Below are 18,075 nucleotides of genomic sequence, written 5' to 3' on the forward strand. Positions count from 1 at the left end.
GCTTCTGACATTTACTTGTTGATGTTTGCCCAACAAGTACTGTGTAGGAAGTGCATGCCATGCCATGCTGTGGCACATCCCCTCAAAATGTACCCTCTGAGGATTTTAGCTGGTCACAGTGACCCTGAGATACATTAGAAAGTCTCTTTTCCCAGCCCAGCAGTCGAAGAAGGAGTCAGAGCTCTTCAGTTCTTGTTCTAAAGGTTGTTGATTGTATCTTGTTTATAAAATTCTTTCTCTGGCATGCCAAGGTCTGCTCAGCAGGTCAGACAGAGGCACTCTGCCTGCCCCCGGAGTGGTGTTACCTTTTTATACTAAAACTATGTTTACATTATTTACCATGACTTCCCAATACCTATCACCCATGTTAGACAGTGAGCGTCTACTCTAAACCAATCTAAAAGTGCCAACATGACAGCAGAAGATGGAGGCCAAGAAGAAGGAGAAAGGCTGGACATGCCCAGATTCCTCCATCTTGCCCCCTGAACCCCCATTCTAAAAACCAAAAAAAATCTATTTTTCACCCTGTGACAAATTCACCATCATTCTACTTAGATTTTCGCGGCTTGCAGATCCTCATGTAACGTTGGTAATTTTTTCCATGGGTCATAATCAAAAGCACAGGCATCTTGGGCTCTGTGCCAGGGTCTCTGAGCCCCTGGCAGGGTCCTGGCAATCCAGGATACTGTCCTGAATTCTGACAGTACTCCAGAGGTTCTGCTTAGTTGCCCATTTGGTGTAAAGATGCATTTTGAAGGTTTGTTCCTTATGTGAGTTGACAGCAGAGGCATCTCCAGGAGATGCCTAGGCCTGAGTTGGAGCAGGCAGTCTGAGAGCCAGGTCACCTGTCCTGGGTTTTGGTGCACTCTGCCTGATGCTGCTCCTCCCTTTGTCCCCACAGGGTCGTCCTCTCCGGGAACAGCAGGAGGTGGCTGCTGCTGTTATTCAGCGCTGCTACCGAAAGTACAAACAGGTAATCAAGAAAATGAAATTTTATGAAGCACATACTTGTAAGTGCCATGGATGCACCCCTGCCCACCCCAACAGTGGGCACTGTCCCACTGATCCTCTCCTGTGCTTTTCAGCATGCTCTAATGAAGTACCTTGCTCAGGCAAAATTGAAAAGGGAGGAATATTCGTGTTCTGATTCTTAGTTTTAGAGGGAATCCTTGAAATTTGTTTGTGATAATGCCTGTGGTTTTGCTGTGAGATGAAGGGCTGTGATGTATTCCATATTGGCCTTTATGCATGCTACAGCCTGAGGATTCTCTGACTAGTTGCTTGCCAAATTTCATTGTGAAATTGAAGTTGGTTTTGCCTTTGATAAAGGTGAAGATGAAAAATAGGTTGTTTTATTTTGCACATACTAAACTTTTAAACTATGGGAAGTCACATGTTGTAGGTTGATGCAAGTTTTTCCAGGACTGAGACTGTTCTCCAGACTCTGGTTGGAGACATGTTTTCAGGCTGAGTTCTCAACCCCAGAAAAAGAAGATACCTTTGCTTTTTGATTTTTTGTTAGGTTTTGTTGTTGTTGTTGTTTTTTTGGTGGTTTTTTGTTTGGTTTGGGGTTTTTTTTGATGAGGACTAGAGCCCACATTCCTCTTCACACTTTACCCTACTAGACACAATCTGTCTAATGCCTGGCAGCATGGTAACAGAAAGTGAGGCAAGGCACTTATGCTCTTTTACAACCCTCAAAAACATTTATTTGGGAAGTCTTTCTAGTGTTAGGTGACTGCATTGTGGTTCACATCCAACCCATCACATAGCTTTCATTCTGCACTGATGCTTCCTGTAGCAGGGAAGCTTAATTCCATTCAAAAACTGCTTGAAATTTGCTTTGTCTTGGATCCTGGAATCACTTCTTTTTTGAAAGAAGATTGTTTGGGTCTCTTGTTTTGTTTTGCATTCTTTATTTGCAGAACTAACATTAACTATGTATTTTTCTGTTTCTCCCCAAGCTTACTTGGATAGCCTTGAAGGTAATACAAATACAAACACTATTTTGGAAACAGTTCCCTCTGGGTCACTACTTTTCACACTCAGTATAAACAAGGAGAACCTGGCATTTTGGAGAAACCTTTTAATAGTATCCACTAATAAATGCCTGTGGTTGAGAAATCAGTGACAAACCAGACTTTCTGGGAGTTGTGTAGGGGCTGCTGTGCCGCAGTTGCATCAGCTGCCATGAGCAGGGATGGGCTGAGCTGCGGGGAGGGATTTGCAGCAGTTTCCAGAGGACAGGCTTTAGTGCTCCTGATCAGCTGTCACTTGGTCACCTTGGCTTTTGGGCAGCACAGAACATTTATCCCACCCGTGAGCCAATGTCCTCTGCATTCTGCTTGCCTGCTGAAGTATTTTCACCATTCATCTTTGAAATACCTGTGTGCTGAGTTCCTGAGACCAACATCTCAGTACGTTGCTGCTCGTGCTGGAGGCACAACTGTTGGTGCCACTGCTAAACTGTTCACAGTCAGTAATTCTCTGCTGGGAAGAAGGATTTCCCAGCTGTGCAACACCTTGATCTGGTCAGATTCTAGAGTCAAATGAGCTTTTCTCAGGGCTACCAGGAGGCAAGGTGTGCTTTTCCTGGAGAGAACGTGTCCTTGGGGTGATGTTCCATCCACAGCTTCCCCTGCCCTGTGGTTTTGGGTCAGGCTCCGACCTGTTCTGTCACCACAAGTGGGCTGAGCTCTGGGCACTGAGCTCCACAAGGCTTTCCTCTTTGGGGAGGAGTTCAGGTGACATCTCCACTGATCCCCTTTGCAGAAAGAAGAAGGAAACAAGAGGAGGACAGGGTGCAGCTATTCAGGTTTTAGGGTTGCATGCAGACATGGTGGGGTCTGGTCTGTGCAGTGACTGCTGATTTCTCTTTCCTGTGCCTTGTTCCTCTGATCTGTTACTGCACTGATCAGCAGAGGTTTGTGACTGCATTGGACAGCCACAGCTCATGGCATGGTTTTGTATTTGAACCCTTCTGTTCAGGGGTTTGTAACTCAGCCACAGAAGTCCCATCTGGGCTAAAACTTTGAAGGAAAACCATTACCAGCTCATGAGTGGACTTGTTTAAAACAGCGAATTTAAAGTCACAATCTGATCCATTAATTAAAAAATGTTAAAAAGAAAAAAGAAGGAAACAAAAAAAAAATACTAATGGCAAAATATAACTGCTCCTAATGACTGCTTCAATTCCAAAAAGTGAAATTTGGTAAATGGTGGTCTGTGATGATAGTGGAGGATTTTTTGCTTTGGGGTTATGTTGGGAGGGTTGTTTGTTTGCTTTTGGGGTTTTTGTTCCCAGTACAGTGGAAAATACTGAGAAATGTTAGGACATTGCCCTGTACAGGGCAGTAGCTGCTGCTCATCTGTCTGATAACGTGAGCAGAAGTTAGAGCTGATAAAATATCCAGGAACAATAGACACATCAGTTTTGAAAGTATTAAAACTTACCAAAATAAGATCAGCAGACACTGAAAACCTCTGTTATAGTAGCATAAATGAAACTTCTATACATTATTCTACATTTCCATCTTAGAAAGGACTTAAAAATATTAATGAATACACATGGTTTCTGTTAAGTGGTCATCACCTTGCATGCTGTCAGAGGAAAAGGATGTAGAATAAAAATTTTCTTTTGAAGAGTATGCACCTGCTTTACTTGGAATCACAGGGCTAGAAATAATAATAATCACAGTGCTAGATGGAATTTGGGAAGTGTGTGACTGCTCATGCAAATTTGTGAGTTCATTGGATGCTTGTTACAGATTTCTAATGAGATTTTGTTTTGCCTGTGTCTTAGGCTCACTATTGTGGTTTTGAGGGTTTGTTGGGGTTTGGTTTTTAAGAAAGATGGGGACAGACATTTGTTGCAATAGGACAAGTGGTAATGGTTTCAGACTAAAAAAGGGTGGATTCAGATTAGATACAAGGAAGAAAGATTTTATAATGGGGCTGGGGAGTCACTGGCACAAGTTGCCCAGAGATGTGGCAGATGCCCTGTCCCTGGAAACATCCAGGAGCAGCTGGATGGGGCTCTGAGCAGCCTGATCTCCTTGAAAATGTCCCTGTTCATGTTGGGGGGTTGGACTAGATGACCTTTAAAGATTCCTCTCAGTGCAAACTACTCTATGATTCCATTAATCCCATCAAACTATTCCACAGGCAGAAAAACAGCTGTTTTCTTGATGCAGACTAAGTTCTGCCCCTAATCTTACAGTTTCCAGTTTGCTGTCACCATTTTTACACCACTCTCAGTCAGGGAATAGATATTCATTAACTTCTCATCACATCTTAGTGTCTCAAGAGCCTTTAACTGTAGGAACCTGCTTCTTTCTGCTCCTACTGGGATGCCTCAGCTTCTCTCTGTTTCTGTTGTAGTATGCACTTTATAAAAAGATGACGCAAGCTGCCATTCTTATCCAGAGCAAATTCCGAAGTTACTACGAGCAGAAGAAGTTCCAGCAGAGCCGCCGGGCGGCGCTGCTGATCCAGCAGTACTACCGCAGCTACAAGGAGTGCGGCAAGAGGAGGCAGAACCGCCGGGCAGCCACCATCGTGCAGCAGAAACTCAGGTGAGCCCAGGCTGCTGATGCTCTTGGCATCTTTGTGTATTGCTTTGGTGCTGTGCTTCACAAAGGCCAGTGGGAAATGCAGTGTGTTGTCTCTGACATATTTTATGAAAAGTCCTTTTGCCAGGATCTTTTCTCCTGAGAAGCTGGGAAGCTTCAGCTTCTCCGTGTTTGGCTACTTTGGAATGTGGTTTGGAGAATTGTTTTCCCAGCATGTGAATTGTTTTTACTTGATGACCAATGACAGCCAGCTGTGTCAGTCACAAGATTTTATTATTCATTCTTTGCTAGCCTTCTGATGTCTCCTTTCTCTTTCTTTTGTATAGTTTTAGTATAGCATTTTCTTTTAATATAATATATATCATAAAATAATAAATCAGCCTTCTGAAACATGGAGTCAAGATTCTCATCTCTTCCCTCGTCCTGGGGACCCTCAAACACCGCCACAGTTCGTAGGATAATTATTCTTGCATTTAGTAGTGTTCTCCCCAGTTTTGCCTGCACTTCAGTGTTGGGGTTTTTTGTGTTTAGAAGCAGTCTGCTTACCAAGAAGCAGGATCAAGCTGCTCGCAAGATTATGCGGTTTTTACGACGCTGCCGCCACAGGTATGACGCTGTCTTTTGGTATCTGCCCTTCCTTAGAGCACTGTGACAATGTCCAAGTGTGTCTGCAATGAGTGCAATGTAAATATAATAGAACCAGCTCACTACAGATCTTAAAGAACAAAGCTGAGCTGTTTCCATGATGCGCTGTAAAAAATGAAATCTTTAATTTAGGACTGTTGGTGAAAGAGAATTGTGTACAGCTCCATTGCTTATAATGTAGAACAACCCAGGTTGTTTGACTTTAAAAGCTGGACTTGAGAAAGTCGAAAAAAAAATCTTGTTAAATCATAGCTACAGCTTCTGAGTGCCGCCCAAAGCATTCATGGTATGTGGGAAAGTGCAAAAAGTGATGACAACTGGTGTGTGCTGGAAATGCCTTTAGTTTGGACACAGAATCATTTGGCTGGCTCTCCTCAAGTGTGTGTTCTCTTCAGTGTGGCTAGGTGGGATGTGGCAGAAGAGCAGCGCAGGTCAGTTCACATCAGCCACTCCACCAGCATGGGAACAGCACAGGCTTGCCAGAGTGCTCCCCTGTGGCAGCCACACTGCCACACCAGCAGGGTGTTTGCTGTGGGTTTTAGCTGAAAGGATCCCCTATATGATCAAGCTGCAAACTGGGACTTTGCCTAGACAGTGGTGAATCCTGAATTTCTGACTCTGCCCCCTCCATTCTCACTACCCATGCATTTCATCCACTCAGGTCACACCTGATGCATTTTGAAGTATGTTTAGTTCAGTCCAGTGACATTTAACAAGGAGAGCTCTTAGAGGCATGTGATAGGCTCCTGATTTTAGAAACAGACTCAGTCCTTATTGCAGGATTTCAAAGCTTCACTTTGTTAGGAGGTCAGTGTGGCTCATGCTGTGGAAGTACATCTTACCTGCAGGTTCAGTGGGAATTAACATGTGTGGACAACAAAGAGGACTTTGTAGTTCCCAGGCTGATTCCAAGTGCTCTTGAAACAGCCACAGTCATTGATGAAAAAACACGAGTGACTTCCCTCTTTCAGCAGGGCATATGGAAGAGACCAAAGTGGTTGTTTTGTTGTGTTTGCTGTGCAGCATGTCCTGGAGGTTCAGAACTTCTGTGTCCTCTCAGATCTGCTTGAGATCCTGGCAGTCCCTGGGGGAACCATGTGCCAAGTTTCCATCCATGAGATCTCTGGGATCAGCCTGAGAGGCTCTTAGAGCCAGCTCAGACACAGGCCCAGGAAATGTGGAACCCCCAGTGTCCCTGGGGTTCCCACCAGCACCCAGGATGTGCCATGCACTCCAAACAGGGCTCAGTTAAGACTCCAGCTGTTGAGTAACACAGATTCTGCAAGGCTTAAATTGCCCCTGATTCCAACAGTTCTTGACTTCAGCTCATTGCCTTCCTCTTTCTCAGTGTCTCCTCTTCCCTTTGCAGAGAGACCCTGCTCATCTGCACCCACGGTCAGTCTCCTCTCTCCAGCAGCACAGTCTCTGCTCTGGGCATCCCTGCAGGAGGGGTTCAGCCCTTGGGGAGCTCCAGACAGAAATTCAGGAGCGGGGGGGATTCTCTGTCAACATCACACTGTGCAGTGCTGGAAGTTCTGCAGCAGTGCAGTCCTGTCCCATGTCCATGTTTGTTACCACTTGTGGTTGCTCAGGAATTCAGTCATGGTTCTTGGCTAGGATGCAACAAAAGGAAAAAGTGACTTGGCTCCACTGAAGATGTGAACAGTGTTTCAGAACTGCCTTGTTTTACTTTCTAAAATAGAAATGATCACAGGATTATGCTTGCATGTTTTCTCCAAGCAATCATAGGAGTTTAAAATTGGGTTAATGTAACTATTATTAGTAATTGACTAATTAGAACAGGAGCATCGTGGCATTGGTAAATGTTAAAAGTGAAAGCAAGACTTAGCAAAATAACAAAACCAGCATTCAGAATCTGCTTGAAAAATACATAAATTTAGCAGATTCCTAGAACTGCTTAGAAATGTGACAGGTCTGAGTCTCATTCCCCATTTTCCTCCTGTTTGCTAAAAAAGTTTCCAACAGTGTGCACTTCCTGCTCTGCACACTTGAGCTGCATCTGTGTTCCTTTAGTGTTTCACAGACCCTTGGGCTCCTGTGGCTGCTGGAACCCCACAGGGATCTGGTGCCTCTGCTCTCTGCAGTCAGTGACAAACACCATGCAAACCAGGTTTTTAGAGCTGTATTACCATAAAGAATTTTGAAGACAAATTAGAAGCCTTTTGCTTGTATAAACTGTAAAGGAAAATATAATCCTGGAAATTACAGAGATCATCTGCTCAATAGAACAGAGCTTCACTTGCTGCAGTATCTCAGCTGATTCAGACTGACCTGTTCATTTCTTTGCTCCCTGTCCTGAGGGGCAGATCCCTGCCCTTACCCTGGCACAGCCATGTCCTGGTGAGGGCACCCAGCTCCATTCCTTCCCAAGCCTCTCTCTTGGCTGCCTTGTGGTGCAGGTACACTGGGGTACCAGGTGGAATTGCTTCCTCTCTCTCACCTGCTCTTCCTCAAGCTTTCTGAATTTTCTTTGTGTCTCAATAAGGACATTGTTCCTCCCTGCTTGATTTTCTTGCTTATCACTTCCTAAGAGTAATAAAGCTTAGGATGCTAAGTGAGTTTCAGATCACCTCTGTGTAAGCTTCCTAATTATATCCCTTCAGTCTCCATGTGACACTCACACAGGGTACAGCTGATGAGGATGGGCTGATGCTGGGGCTCAGAGCCCACACCTCCTGTATCATTCCAGATTAGCACACTGCTGCTATAAACAATTTAAGAAAGCCCCCAGTCTCTATAAGGAAACACTTCAGCCATCCAAGCTCCTGAACATCCAGGGGTGAGCCATAACAGCTGGTACCTAATGTTAGTTAATGCTCTGTGGTATAAAAATGGCACTGTGGAGCTACTTTTTAAACCACAGTGCCTTGTCAGTGGAAGGGGTAGAAGTGACAACTATTTTTGGAAGATCTGAAGGAGTGAGAGAAAAGAGAGCATGCACAGGAATGTCAAACAAACAGGATCTTGTAACAGATTTCTGCCAGTTGATGGAGCTGGGGGAAGAGGCTGCAAAAGCCAGTTGCAGTCTGTTGTGAGAGAGTGAGCTAAGTGAGAAGGCAGTAAATGCCTAAAGTTCAGAAATTCAACCCTTGAAAATTTGAATGGTTTAACCTGGGCTTTGGCCATGAGCAAATTCTGTTGCTGAGCCAAAAAATTACTCTCAAGAGTTTATTCTGTAGCCTTTAGGTGAGATTTAGTCAGGGTTTCCCCAGGTTTGCTTGCTGGGGTTTTATCCCATTATAAAATTGATCAAAGTCTACTTTAAGCCAATTATGAGAACTGTTTGTCTGCTTGCATTCAGAACAGCTTAAATGGTCCTCTTGTCCTATTTTGTTTAATAACTTTTTGGCACAAAGGCTTAATATCTCAAATGTGATTTTGATCACCTCGGGGATCTGATCTCCTGAATTTAGTGTTTGTTGCCTGACCAGAAGTATTTCAGGTGTTTTGGGAGAGTTAATGAGAGGTTCTGCAGTTGGAGCTCTCAGTAGTGGATGTGTAGATGTTGATGAAAATCAGAAAATAGATGAAAAAATCCATGAAAATCAGTAAGATTTAGTTGAATATACTCTTAGAGAAGATACTGGAGCTCTAGTAGCTGAATGTCATGGAGACAAAAGGGATCATTCATCAGCAGGAGTCATTCTGACTGTCAGACATGTATTGTTTCCTTTTGACTTTGAACAAACCCCCCCATATTTATCCATCTATTATCATATTCTCAAAAATCTGGTGAAAAACATGCATCAGCATAACATGGTATCAACATGATCTGTCACAGAAGTGTTGTTTATTGAGAATGAAACAGAAACTTCCTGGCCTCCCAGGAGAGCTTCACCCATCTTCCCATGGTGCCCAAACCCGTCAGCTTCTACTTGACTAAATTCCAGCCCAGAACTTGCCCCTGACACCTCCTGTGAGCTGAGCTGCCTCCAGGCTCACTGAGGCAGAACCTAAGCTTTGCATAGTTAATAATTTTGGAAAGACTCCACCTACTTAGTGATCCCCAGATGTGACACAGCCTAGAGCTGCAAGGAAATCCAGGAGCTCCAATGGGTTTGGAATTGCTGAGCTGAATTCATGTATGGTACAGCCAGCTTGCTCTGGGAAGGTAACCTCCTATTTCCTGTTCTTTCTCTGATTTGTAGGAAAATTTTACTCTTCTGGGGGATATCTAAACCATTGCTAAGATGGAATTATGATCTGCAGTGTTTTCTGTGGAGTAGCATTTGGGATGAGATAGAAAAAGACATGATGCTGCCAGGGGAGGCAGGATGCAGCTAGAAATGCCATGGGAATGACAGTGTTGGGTTTTTTCTACTTGCTTATAACTTTCTGCCCTAAAGCACCTAAACACAGGACACTTCCCTGGTAAAGAGGAGTCCCTAGGCAGGAGTGGGAAGGGTTCTTTCTCTCCAGGCAAGCAGAAGTGCTGTCTCCTCCTCCCTGAAGTGAAGCTCTGGGTAAGGTATGGTTGTTGCCATGTGTGTCTAATGGCTCTTTGGTATTGTTTTGCACTCTAAAGCCCTCTGGTGGACCATAGGCTGTACAAAAGGGTGAGTGTAGCTGCCTGCTAGCCAGTTCCTCTCTTCCATTTTAAATATATATTTGCTTTCTGCTTGCTTGCATGGGGCTGCGGCCGAGATATGCCAGTAAGTTTCACCTCCATTAATTCTATGAAAGAATCTTTAATAAACTAACCCTACTGCAATGACTAACACTGCTGCTTTTGTAACAGGACGGAGCTCTGCAGTAGATGTTACCAGTGCATGAATGTGTGAAAAAGGACATGTATATTCATCATGGGCATGCTTAGATGGCATTGTTGGTGGGGTATTTTTTCAGTGTCCAAAATGGCTGTGAGTAGATGTTGGAATTTGACAGGGTCTGCTCTCACACACTCTGTGAACTCTGTTGTCATGGACTGCAGCAGCGTTCAGGGTAGATCATAGGAAGCTGCACTGCAGGTGCAGCCTGCTCTAAATGGGTGTTTATTTCTGCAGAAGAGCTCCTCACACTGCTCTTTACTCCCCAAGGTGGTTAAGCACCAGTGTTTATCTTCTATAAGTTGGTCTTTGGTAAGTTACATATCTGATTGTGTTATAGGGCCAGCTTATTGACAGCTGTTTATCTAATTTATTCACCCACATATTGGGAAGGAAAACAAAAAAAAAATGAAGTGAAGATGCTGTGACTGTGTTCTAGTAAGTGCCAAGAGAGCATCTGTTGGGAGTCTCATTCTCAGCATGAAGAGCCCACTCACCTGTGTGCTCAGTCGTGTTAGTGGCTGGTTGGGGGTGAGACAGCAGCGTGGCAAGAGGTGGTGTTGCCTGGATTCAAAAGGAAAGCTTTCCAAACAATATTAAAAGGCTAATATAAAGCAGTTCTTTAATGACAGCATTCAGGTGCAGAAAACATAGGTAAGAGCATGTGCGGTACAGGATTTGTACGGTTTTTATAAGGTTAATTAATTAGTGTATCTAGCAGGTAAATCCAATAATTTCACGCTTGGGCCTGCCCCTTGGAGTGTTTCCAGGGGGTTCTTTGCCCTGTATCTTGTTTTGACTCTCTAATGCTGGTGCAAAACAAGATGTCCTTGTTCTTTTCTTGAAAATAAAACTAAATAGAATTTCAAGAGTGTGACATAATGTATTAAAAAGGGTTAGCTATTGAACAGCTAAGAAAGTGCTAGAAACTATAAAACTATATATTAGAAACCTACAAAGCTACAAATACATGAAAAAGCTACAAATCTTTAGGTAGCAGTGGGAGAATTCCCGTGACAGCTCTCTCAAGGCATGTGCCTCAATTGCCAGCAGGCTGCTCTGTTCCATCTCACACCTGAGAGTTTGTTAGGGCAGCAGGGTTTTTTGTAAAAAACTTCTGCCACAAACTTCACCATTTGTGTGCTTATTGCTCCTGTTTTCAGTAAGAAAAGTGTGTCCTGGACCCTTGCTTCCATGTAATGTTGTAAAAAGAAAACTGCATTACTGATGACCAAGTTTTATTGACTTGGAGTTGCAGAGATCATTTGCAAGACTCAAAAGTGAGAGCATGAAGTGGGCCTGAGCCTGCTGGAGACACCATTATTTGTTTAACTATTTATGCTAACAAAGGAGCAGCTAATGACATTTGTTTCCAAATGATGATTTCTGTGCTACCATTTTTTGTTGTACGTCCTCATTTTTTTACAAGTTAAAATTTGGAGTTTTTACTACTAACAGATGAAGTAGGAATTGTTTGAAATAGGGGAAAGGCCCAGATGTGCCCTGAAGGCAGGGGCTGCTACCAGCAGAGGCCAGTTGTCAGTGTTGGAGGAGAAATTATTTACTTTTAAGGCTTTGTGTATGTGACAGCATCTGAGAAATTAGCAGGAAACAGATTCTGGATGTTTGATAGCATTTGCAGGTTTTGCTGGGATGACCAATGATTGTGATGGATGGGGAAATGGGGTGGAAAAAGTAAACTGTGAGCTATCTCAGTATGTACTGGCTGCTGTTCTGCCAAAGTAAGTCTGTAATGGCAAAAGTTCTGTGCTGCTTTTCATTCTGGCAGCACCCTGTGTGTGGGTGTGGGTGGGTGTTTGTTCTGGAGTGCACAAACACCAGGAGTGTGCCCAGGGCTGCTGATGGGCACAGGCTGGCACAGCCCCTCCTGCTCAGGGAATGCCTGCAGATGTGTCTGTAATACACAAATTGGGTCTTTCCTGCACAAGTGCTGTTGGAGTGTGCAGAGAAATGATTGCAGCATTTGCTCCTGGGTTTCAGCTTTAAAACCTTTCCAAATTGAGTGATTTTTTTTCCTGGATTTATTTGGGTGACATTACACTAGGATCAGTAAAGAGGAAGAGGCAGGAGATTTTACTGGCCGACTCTTGTGAGATGAGACTTGGTATCCTTCTGAAGCAGAAATTAAAACACCTTTTAGGGTAAAAAAACCCTGTTTCTGTTGCCTTTAAGTAACAGTTTTCCTCTCAAGGAAACCTGTTTCAGTAGAGGGATTTCAGCTCCTTACCATGCCCCCCTACACAAATTTTTGCTTTCATTTTGGTCAAACCATCCTCTGTAGCCTCCTGCAAAAGAGAGTTCTGCTCCCAGTCCAGGTGTAGAGGTGAACAAATTGCCCAGCTGCCTGCAGTGTGACCCTCTCTGCCCTACCCTTGGCAGGAGACGATCTGAGGAGATCACAAGGAGTGAGTCTTTCCCATCTCAAGGGGATGACAAGTCAGGCCACCTTCTGCCTACAGCAAAACTCCTGTCCTCTCTGGGGCAGAACAAATGCACTTGTTACCCATGATCATGAGTAATAAAAACTCTCCTCATTGACCTTTCATGTACAAATAAGCCCCCTTGTCCCACCATGGTCTCACAGTTTAATTAAATGCTGCTCTCCAGTTTTGGGGAGTTAAGTGAGTAGCATCTGAAGTAATTTCTCTGGTAAGTACAGCTGCATTTCATACCTGAATAAACAACATCTGCTGTGTTTTGTTGTTCTCTGCATACTCTTCCCTCTTTCGGCATTTTAGCAACAAACCTTTTCCTACTCCTGTCCATCTAGGACTTGTGATTTTAATGTGGTTTTAATCTGTGCAGTGCAGCAGACATTGCATTGAGCTTCCTGGTTTCCTGCTTCTCTTAATAAGATGGAGAATAGAGAACAATTTCAAGGGGTAGGAAAGTCCCATTTGTTTGAGTTCAGGACAATGTGTGAAAATGTCATATTGGGATATGCGTCACTGTACCTGCAAAAAAAAGTTTTCAAAGTAATTTCTTGTTTCATTTACCTCTTGCAGGGGCTGAATGTGTTTGGAGCTCAGATGTGTGTATTAAATTGCAGACTGTGTGCTCTGGGGTCTCATTCTTATTGGGCCTTTCTGTCTTTTTTGTTTTGCTGCCTAAATGAGGTATCTGGAAAAAGGCAAGATCTCCCTTGTGTTAAATATCCCACAGGCTATTTCAGCTCTCAGAGCAACAGGTAACTCACCAGCCAGCCTTCTCTGGCTCTTGCACCCTGTGCTGTGAACTGATCTTCAGCATTTGGACTCATTCAGCATTTCCCTGGCTGGGCATTACGGAGTCACTCTGGTGGAGCAGCTTTGTGTTATGCTTTACCCATGGAGCCATCCTTTGCTGTGACCTTCTCTGAGTAGGGCTGGTTCATCTGCTGAGAGCCTGTCCAGGACTGGGGAGGGCATGGGGAAGGGAGCTGCCACTTGCTGGGGCTGTTGCTTTCTACATTGCTTCAGCACATAGTGATGCACCCCCTGTACACTGTCCAAGTGAGCAACATGGTGTGAGGGGCAGAAACTTTGGCTGGATGAAGCAGTTTGGGAATCAGGATGTATCTCCCAAGAGTCAGGGTTCAAAGCTCATGTTTGAAATCATCTTCTCTTCCCTTTGTGTATGTCAGCATCACGGCTGTGATTTCAGACACCTCAGGTCATCTCTATTGCACGTGCTTTTTCCTTCCATCTGCTCTTCAGCACTTGCAGAGGGAATAACTTTGTGCTTTAGAAGTGCTTACTGTCTGGAGAACATGTTATTTGGGGAGGTGTTCAAGGTTTCATCAGTGCAAAATCAGCTGAACAGTCAAAACCCAGTTTTGTGCATGGTTTCAGAGCTGCTGGCATAGGTTGGTGCTTTTTGTTTGGAGACCTGCAAAAGTCAGGGCCTGTTTCCCATTCTGGGCATCACCTGAGCTGTCCTGACTCCAGCCCCATTCAGCTCAGGGAGGCTCTCCCAGAAGTGATCCAGAGCTTGTAGACTCCTGGAGAGGTTTGCAACCATCCAGCAGCACCTGGCCTGCTGCTGTCACTTCCATTGCTCTCATTTCCTCTGTTGCTTAAAAAAATAATCTCACTGCACGTCTACCAAACTGGGGTGAAACATCTTCTCTAAGAACATTCTTTCTGCTGTTCAATTCTGTAAATCCCAGTAGTGTTCTTCTCCTTGCAGCAGTTTATTAATGCTTGTAACTGCAAATGCTACACTTTGGTTCTCTTCCCTGCCTCAGTTTGAGACTGGAAATATGTTAACCAAAGAAGAATGCCTTATAGCATGAAGGCAGTGCTATATTGTTCACTTAAAATCTCTCCTAGCAGCACTTAGAGGATTTCTATTCTCAAGGATCCTAATTTATCCAAAATTCTTCCCTCGTCAACCTGTATTTTTTAACTGCAGTTGGAAATTTTAAGGGTTTATTACACTGAGTATTAATGAAGAGGAAATACCAGTTCCTGCTATTGTTGTAATCAAATCAAGTGCCACTGAGTGAGGAACTCAAGAAAAGTTAAGAAAAGACTGAAAGGACTTCTAAGACACAGGAAAAGCTGCAGTGCAGGCTCTCCAAGAAAGAATTGATTGAAGACAATTATTTTTAGGTTCTCTTGACAAAGCATTTCAAATAATGATTACCTGGGTGCATGCACTGGTTCTGGCACCTCCTGTTGATCATGGTTTGAGGAAGCAGCATGGGGTTCACAACAACACCTCAGAGCTTCCCAGTGACACTCTGGCCATGGACTGGTTCCATTTTTGGTACCATTTGGAGGTATTTCAGTTCATTTGGCTGTGCCTGCTGCAGAGCCCATGGTGAGCAGGTGCCAAGGAGAAGGAAGAACTTCCCTGGCATCCCAAGGCTGGCTCTGGAGAGAGGAGGAGAGACTGAGAGCTGAAGACTGCAAGTTTCCATATCTCCTAGGCAGTGTTCTAATGGAATAAAGGACTCACAGTACCCACCTGCAGTGGGACACACACACTATTGCATTGAACAAAGAGATTAGTCAATTAAAAAAAATGTGGTAGCTTAGTGAGTTTTTATCATCTTGAGGTGTGTAAATGCTGTGCAATGCAGGGTTTGTTTTAAGCCATTGCCTACTAAATAGCATCTTTAGTAATGTACCTGTGGCAGATTTGAGTTTATACCTTTAGGGAAATTCTGTACTGTTTTATGTCTGTGTTCTTCAGCAGTGGTTGTTACACCTGCATGCAAATGATGTAAATCCCACCTGACCAAGGAAAGTGTTGGAAATGCAAAGTGTTGGACACTGTCCCATGTGCCATCCTTGTCTCTAAAGTGGGGGAACATGGTTTTGAGGATGGGCCATTGGGTGGATGAAGAACTGGCTGCTTGGCCACATGCAGAGCTGTGGTCAGTGGTTTATGGTCCAGGTGGAGGCCACTGATGAGTGGGGTCATAGTGGGGCTGATACTGTTCAGCATCTTGGTCAGTGCCATGGCCAGGGGGATTGAGGGCACCCTCAGTGAGTTTGCTGACACCACTGAGCTGTGTAGGAGGGAAGGGGTGGATCCACAGGGACCTGCTCAGGCTGGAGAGGTGGGACTGTGTGAACCTCAGGAAGAGCGTAAAGGGCAAGGTCCTACACCTGGGTCTGGGCAATCGCACACAGACAGTTTGGGTGGAGAAGTGATTGAAAACGGCCTCATGGAGAAAGACTTGCGTCATGGTTGATGAAAAACTCCCCCTGAGCTGGCCCTGAGTGCTCCCAGCCCAGAAACCAGTTGTGTCCTGGGCTGCATCCACAGGAGCGTGGCCAGCAGGGGAGGAGGGAATTCTCACCCTCTACTCTGCTCTTGTCAGTCCTGCACACAGTTCTGGTGTCCCCAACAAGAGAAGGACATGGAACTGCTGGAGCAAGTCCAAAGAATGCTGTGAAGTTGATAAGAGAGGACTGGAGCACCTCCCCTACAAAGACAGGCTGAGAAAGTGGGGCTGCTCAGGCTGGAGAAGAAGAGGTTGTGTGGAGACCTCACAGCACCTTCCAGTGTGGAGGGTGCTACAGGGAAGCTGAAAAGAGACTTTTCATCCAGAACTGTAGTGATAGGGTGAGGAGTAACTGATACAAATTGAAAGAGGGGGATTTTAGTTTAGATATTAGGAATAATTTTTTTTTTCTGTGAAGATTTTGAGACACTGCAAGAAGTTACCCAGAGAAGCTGTGGCTGCCCCATCCCTGGAAGTGTTCAAGGCCAGGTTGGACATGGCCTTGAGCACCCTGGGATAGTGGAAGGTGTCCCTGCCCATGGCAGGGGCGTTGGGGCTAGAAGATTCTAAGGTCCCTTCCATCCTTTACATTCTGTGATTCTCTGTTTCTGAACCAGGACCTGTTTTAGTGCAAATGCTGAGTGCTGCAGTAATTAACTTCTGTTGGCATGTGTGTTCCAGGCAAACAGATGCAATAGTTGTGCACCAGTACAGATATTGCATGCTGTAGGTTGAAGTTTGCAGCAAAGCATGTCTTGCATTCTTCAGTGAAAGTGCTTTGTTAGTGTAGCCCTTGCATGTGAAGTGCTGAAGTAAGGAATAGCATGTCTCACTAAGAGCCACCAGCTTATTAAATGTGCATGTTCTCAGTGAGAGATCTGTAATAACAGGTTAATTTTACATTACAGTACTGAAGTGCAACAGAAAACACTTGGAAGTTGCACTGCAAATCATGTATTAATTGATGGTACCTTAAACACAGCTAATCTAAGCTTTAAAAATTGTCCATTGCACAGAGGCACAACATCTCTTCTAGCACAGCACCAGGGATTCTGGCTCTCCTGCTCCTAAATGGTGCACTACTAGAAATAGTAATTAAAAATTCAAGGGAGAGGCTGCTTTTCTGCACTAAGAAAATAAAACTAGAAATACTGGAGATAAGTAACTTGTCATTTGTCACTGTTTTGGCTTACTGTGTCAGCCCTCCTGTGTTTCCTGCTATGAAAAGGGGATCTGGATGTTCCCAGCATGAAGAGCCCCAGTGAACGTAGAACTCTTAGAGAACAAACTTAGAGGCTTGTGCTGCCTTCTGTGCAATTCTGGAGCCTCTTAATGTCAACAGGCTCTTTTAGACTCCAGCCTGTGTAGAGCCAAAATCTTCCTGAAGGAGATTTCTCTGTGAAGCTGCAGCAGTCAGGCTCAGCATGGCACTGTCCAGGCAGGAGCTGAGAGCCCCTGGTGCTGTTGGCTGCCTTGTCCCTCCCTCAGCCTGGGACCAGAGCACTGCTTGGCACCTGCTGGGCTGCTCTGCTGGGCTTGGATTTCAGGAATATCAGTGCCCTTCAGACCCTGAACACACCCACTGTGTGCACTTGGCTGGCAGAGCCCTCTGTCTTTCCATACATGTGGAATTAGGACAATTAACAAAGGTCTAACCTGCAGACAAGTTAGTCTGATTTGACCCCTGTTGGCCACATTTCACAAATACTGAGAATGCATTTCAGTGCTAGAGCCTTTCAGTCAGCTGAAACAGAGGTAAAAGCAGCCAGCTCCCTTTTCACTGTGCTTCTGACTAATAGTACATGCAGAAAAATGAATAAATAAAACGGTGAGATGGAGGTGTATTTATAGAGATCAATTTATAGCCTTCATTCTATCCTTATATTAGCAGGCTGGTGCAAGAGCCAAAAGATGTGTGGGTATAAGTCTGCACAGTAGCTACAAACTGTCACTGCTGCTGCTCAGCTCTCTGATGTGTTTTTTTACTTTTATTTACTTGGGCTTTGTTACATTCTTTCACTTGTAGCTGGTTGCCTTACACACAGACTTGCATCTCTGACACTATTTTTGTACTATACCTTTGTTACTTGTCCTTTCAGGTTTTTACAGCATGTGAGCACTTGAGCCTGTACAGGCTTAGCTAAATCACCTTCTTTTTTTTTTTTTTCTGTAATCTGCTCCTTTTGCAGGGGACTTCCCCTTGCAGGAGCAGAGGGAAGAAATGTGGAGGCAGGTGGCAAAGAGATCTCACTGCAGAGGAATTCCCTGCAAGGGGAGGCAGAGCCAGCCCCAAGTGCAGCTTTGGGGCTGCACAGGCATGCCTTTGGATTTGGCC

At 44.5% G+C, this 18,075-nt stretch overlaps 1 protein-coding gene across 9 annotated transcripts in view; it reads left to right on the forward strand.

Moving 5' to 3' along the window:
* Positions 1-18,075, forward strand: part of CAMTA1 (calmodulin binding transcription activator 1) — a 245,453-nt gene that overhangs the window by 223,016 nt on the left and 4,362 nt on the right. For 3 of the 9 annotated variants that reach the window (XM_031062368.1, XM_031062366.1, XM_031062361.1), the window contains 5 exons: positions 902-973; positions 1,965-1,985; positions 4,381-4,574; positions 5,103-5,177; positions 9,763-9,793. In XM_031062368.1, the coding sequence (XP_030918228.1) occupies positions 902-973; positions 1,965-1,985; positions 4,381-4,574; positions 5,103-5,177; positions 9,763-9,793 (393 nt within the window). The remainder of the gene's footprint in view (positions 1-901; positions 974-1,964; positions 1,986-4,380; positions 4,575-5,102; positions 5,178-9,762; positions 9,794-18,075) is intronic. The other 6 variants (XM_031062365.1, XM_031062360.1, XM_031062364.1 and 3 more) reach the window with 3 other exon arrangements.

This window comes from Geospiza fortis, unplaced genomic scaffold (genome assembly GCF_000277835.1).
Source record: "Geospiza fortis unplaced genomic scaffold, GeoFor_1.0 scaffold132, whole genome shotgun sequence".
In the NCBI taxonomy this organism is placed as follows: Eukaryota; Metazoa; Chordata; class Aves; order Passeriformes; family Thraupidae; genus Geospiza; species Geospiza fortis.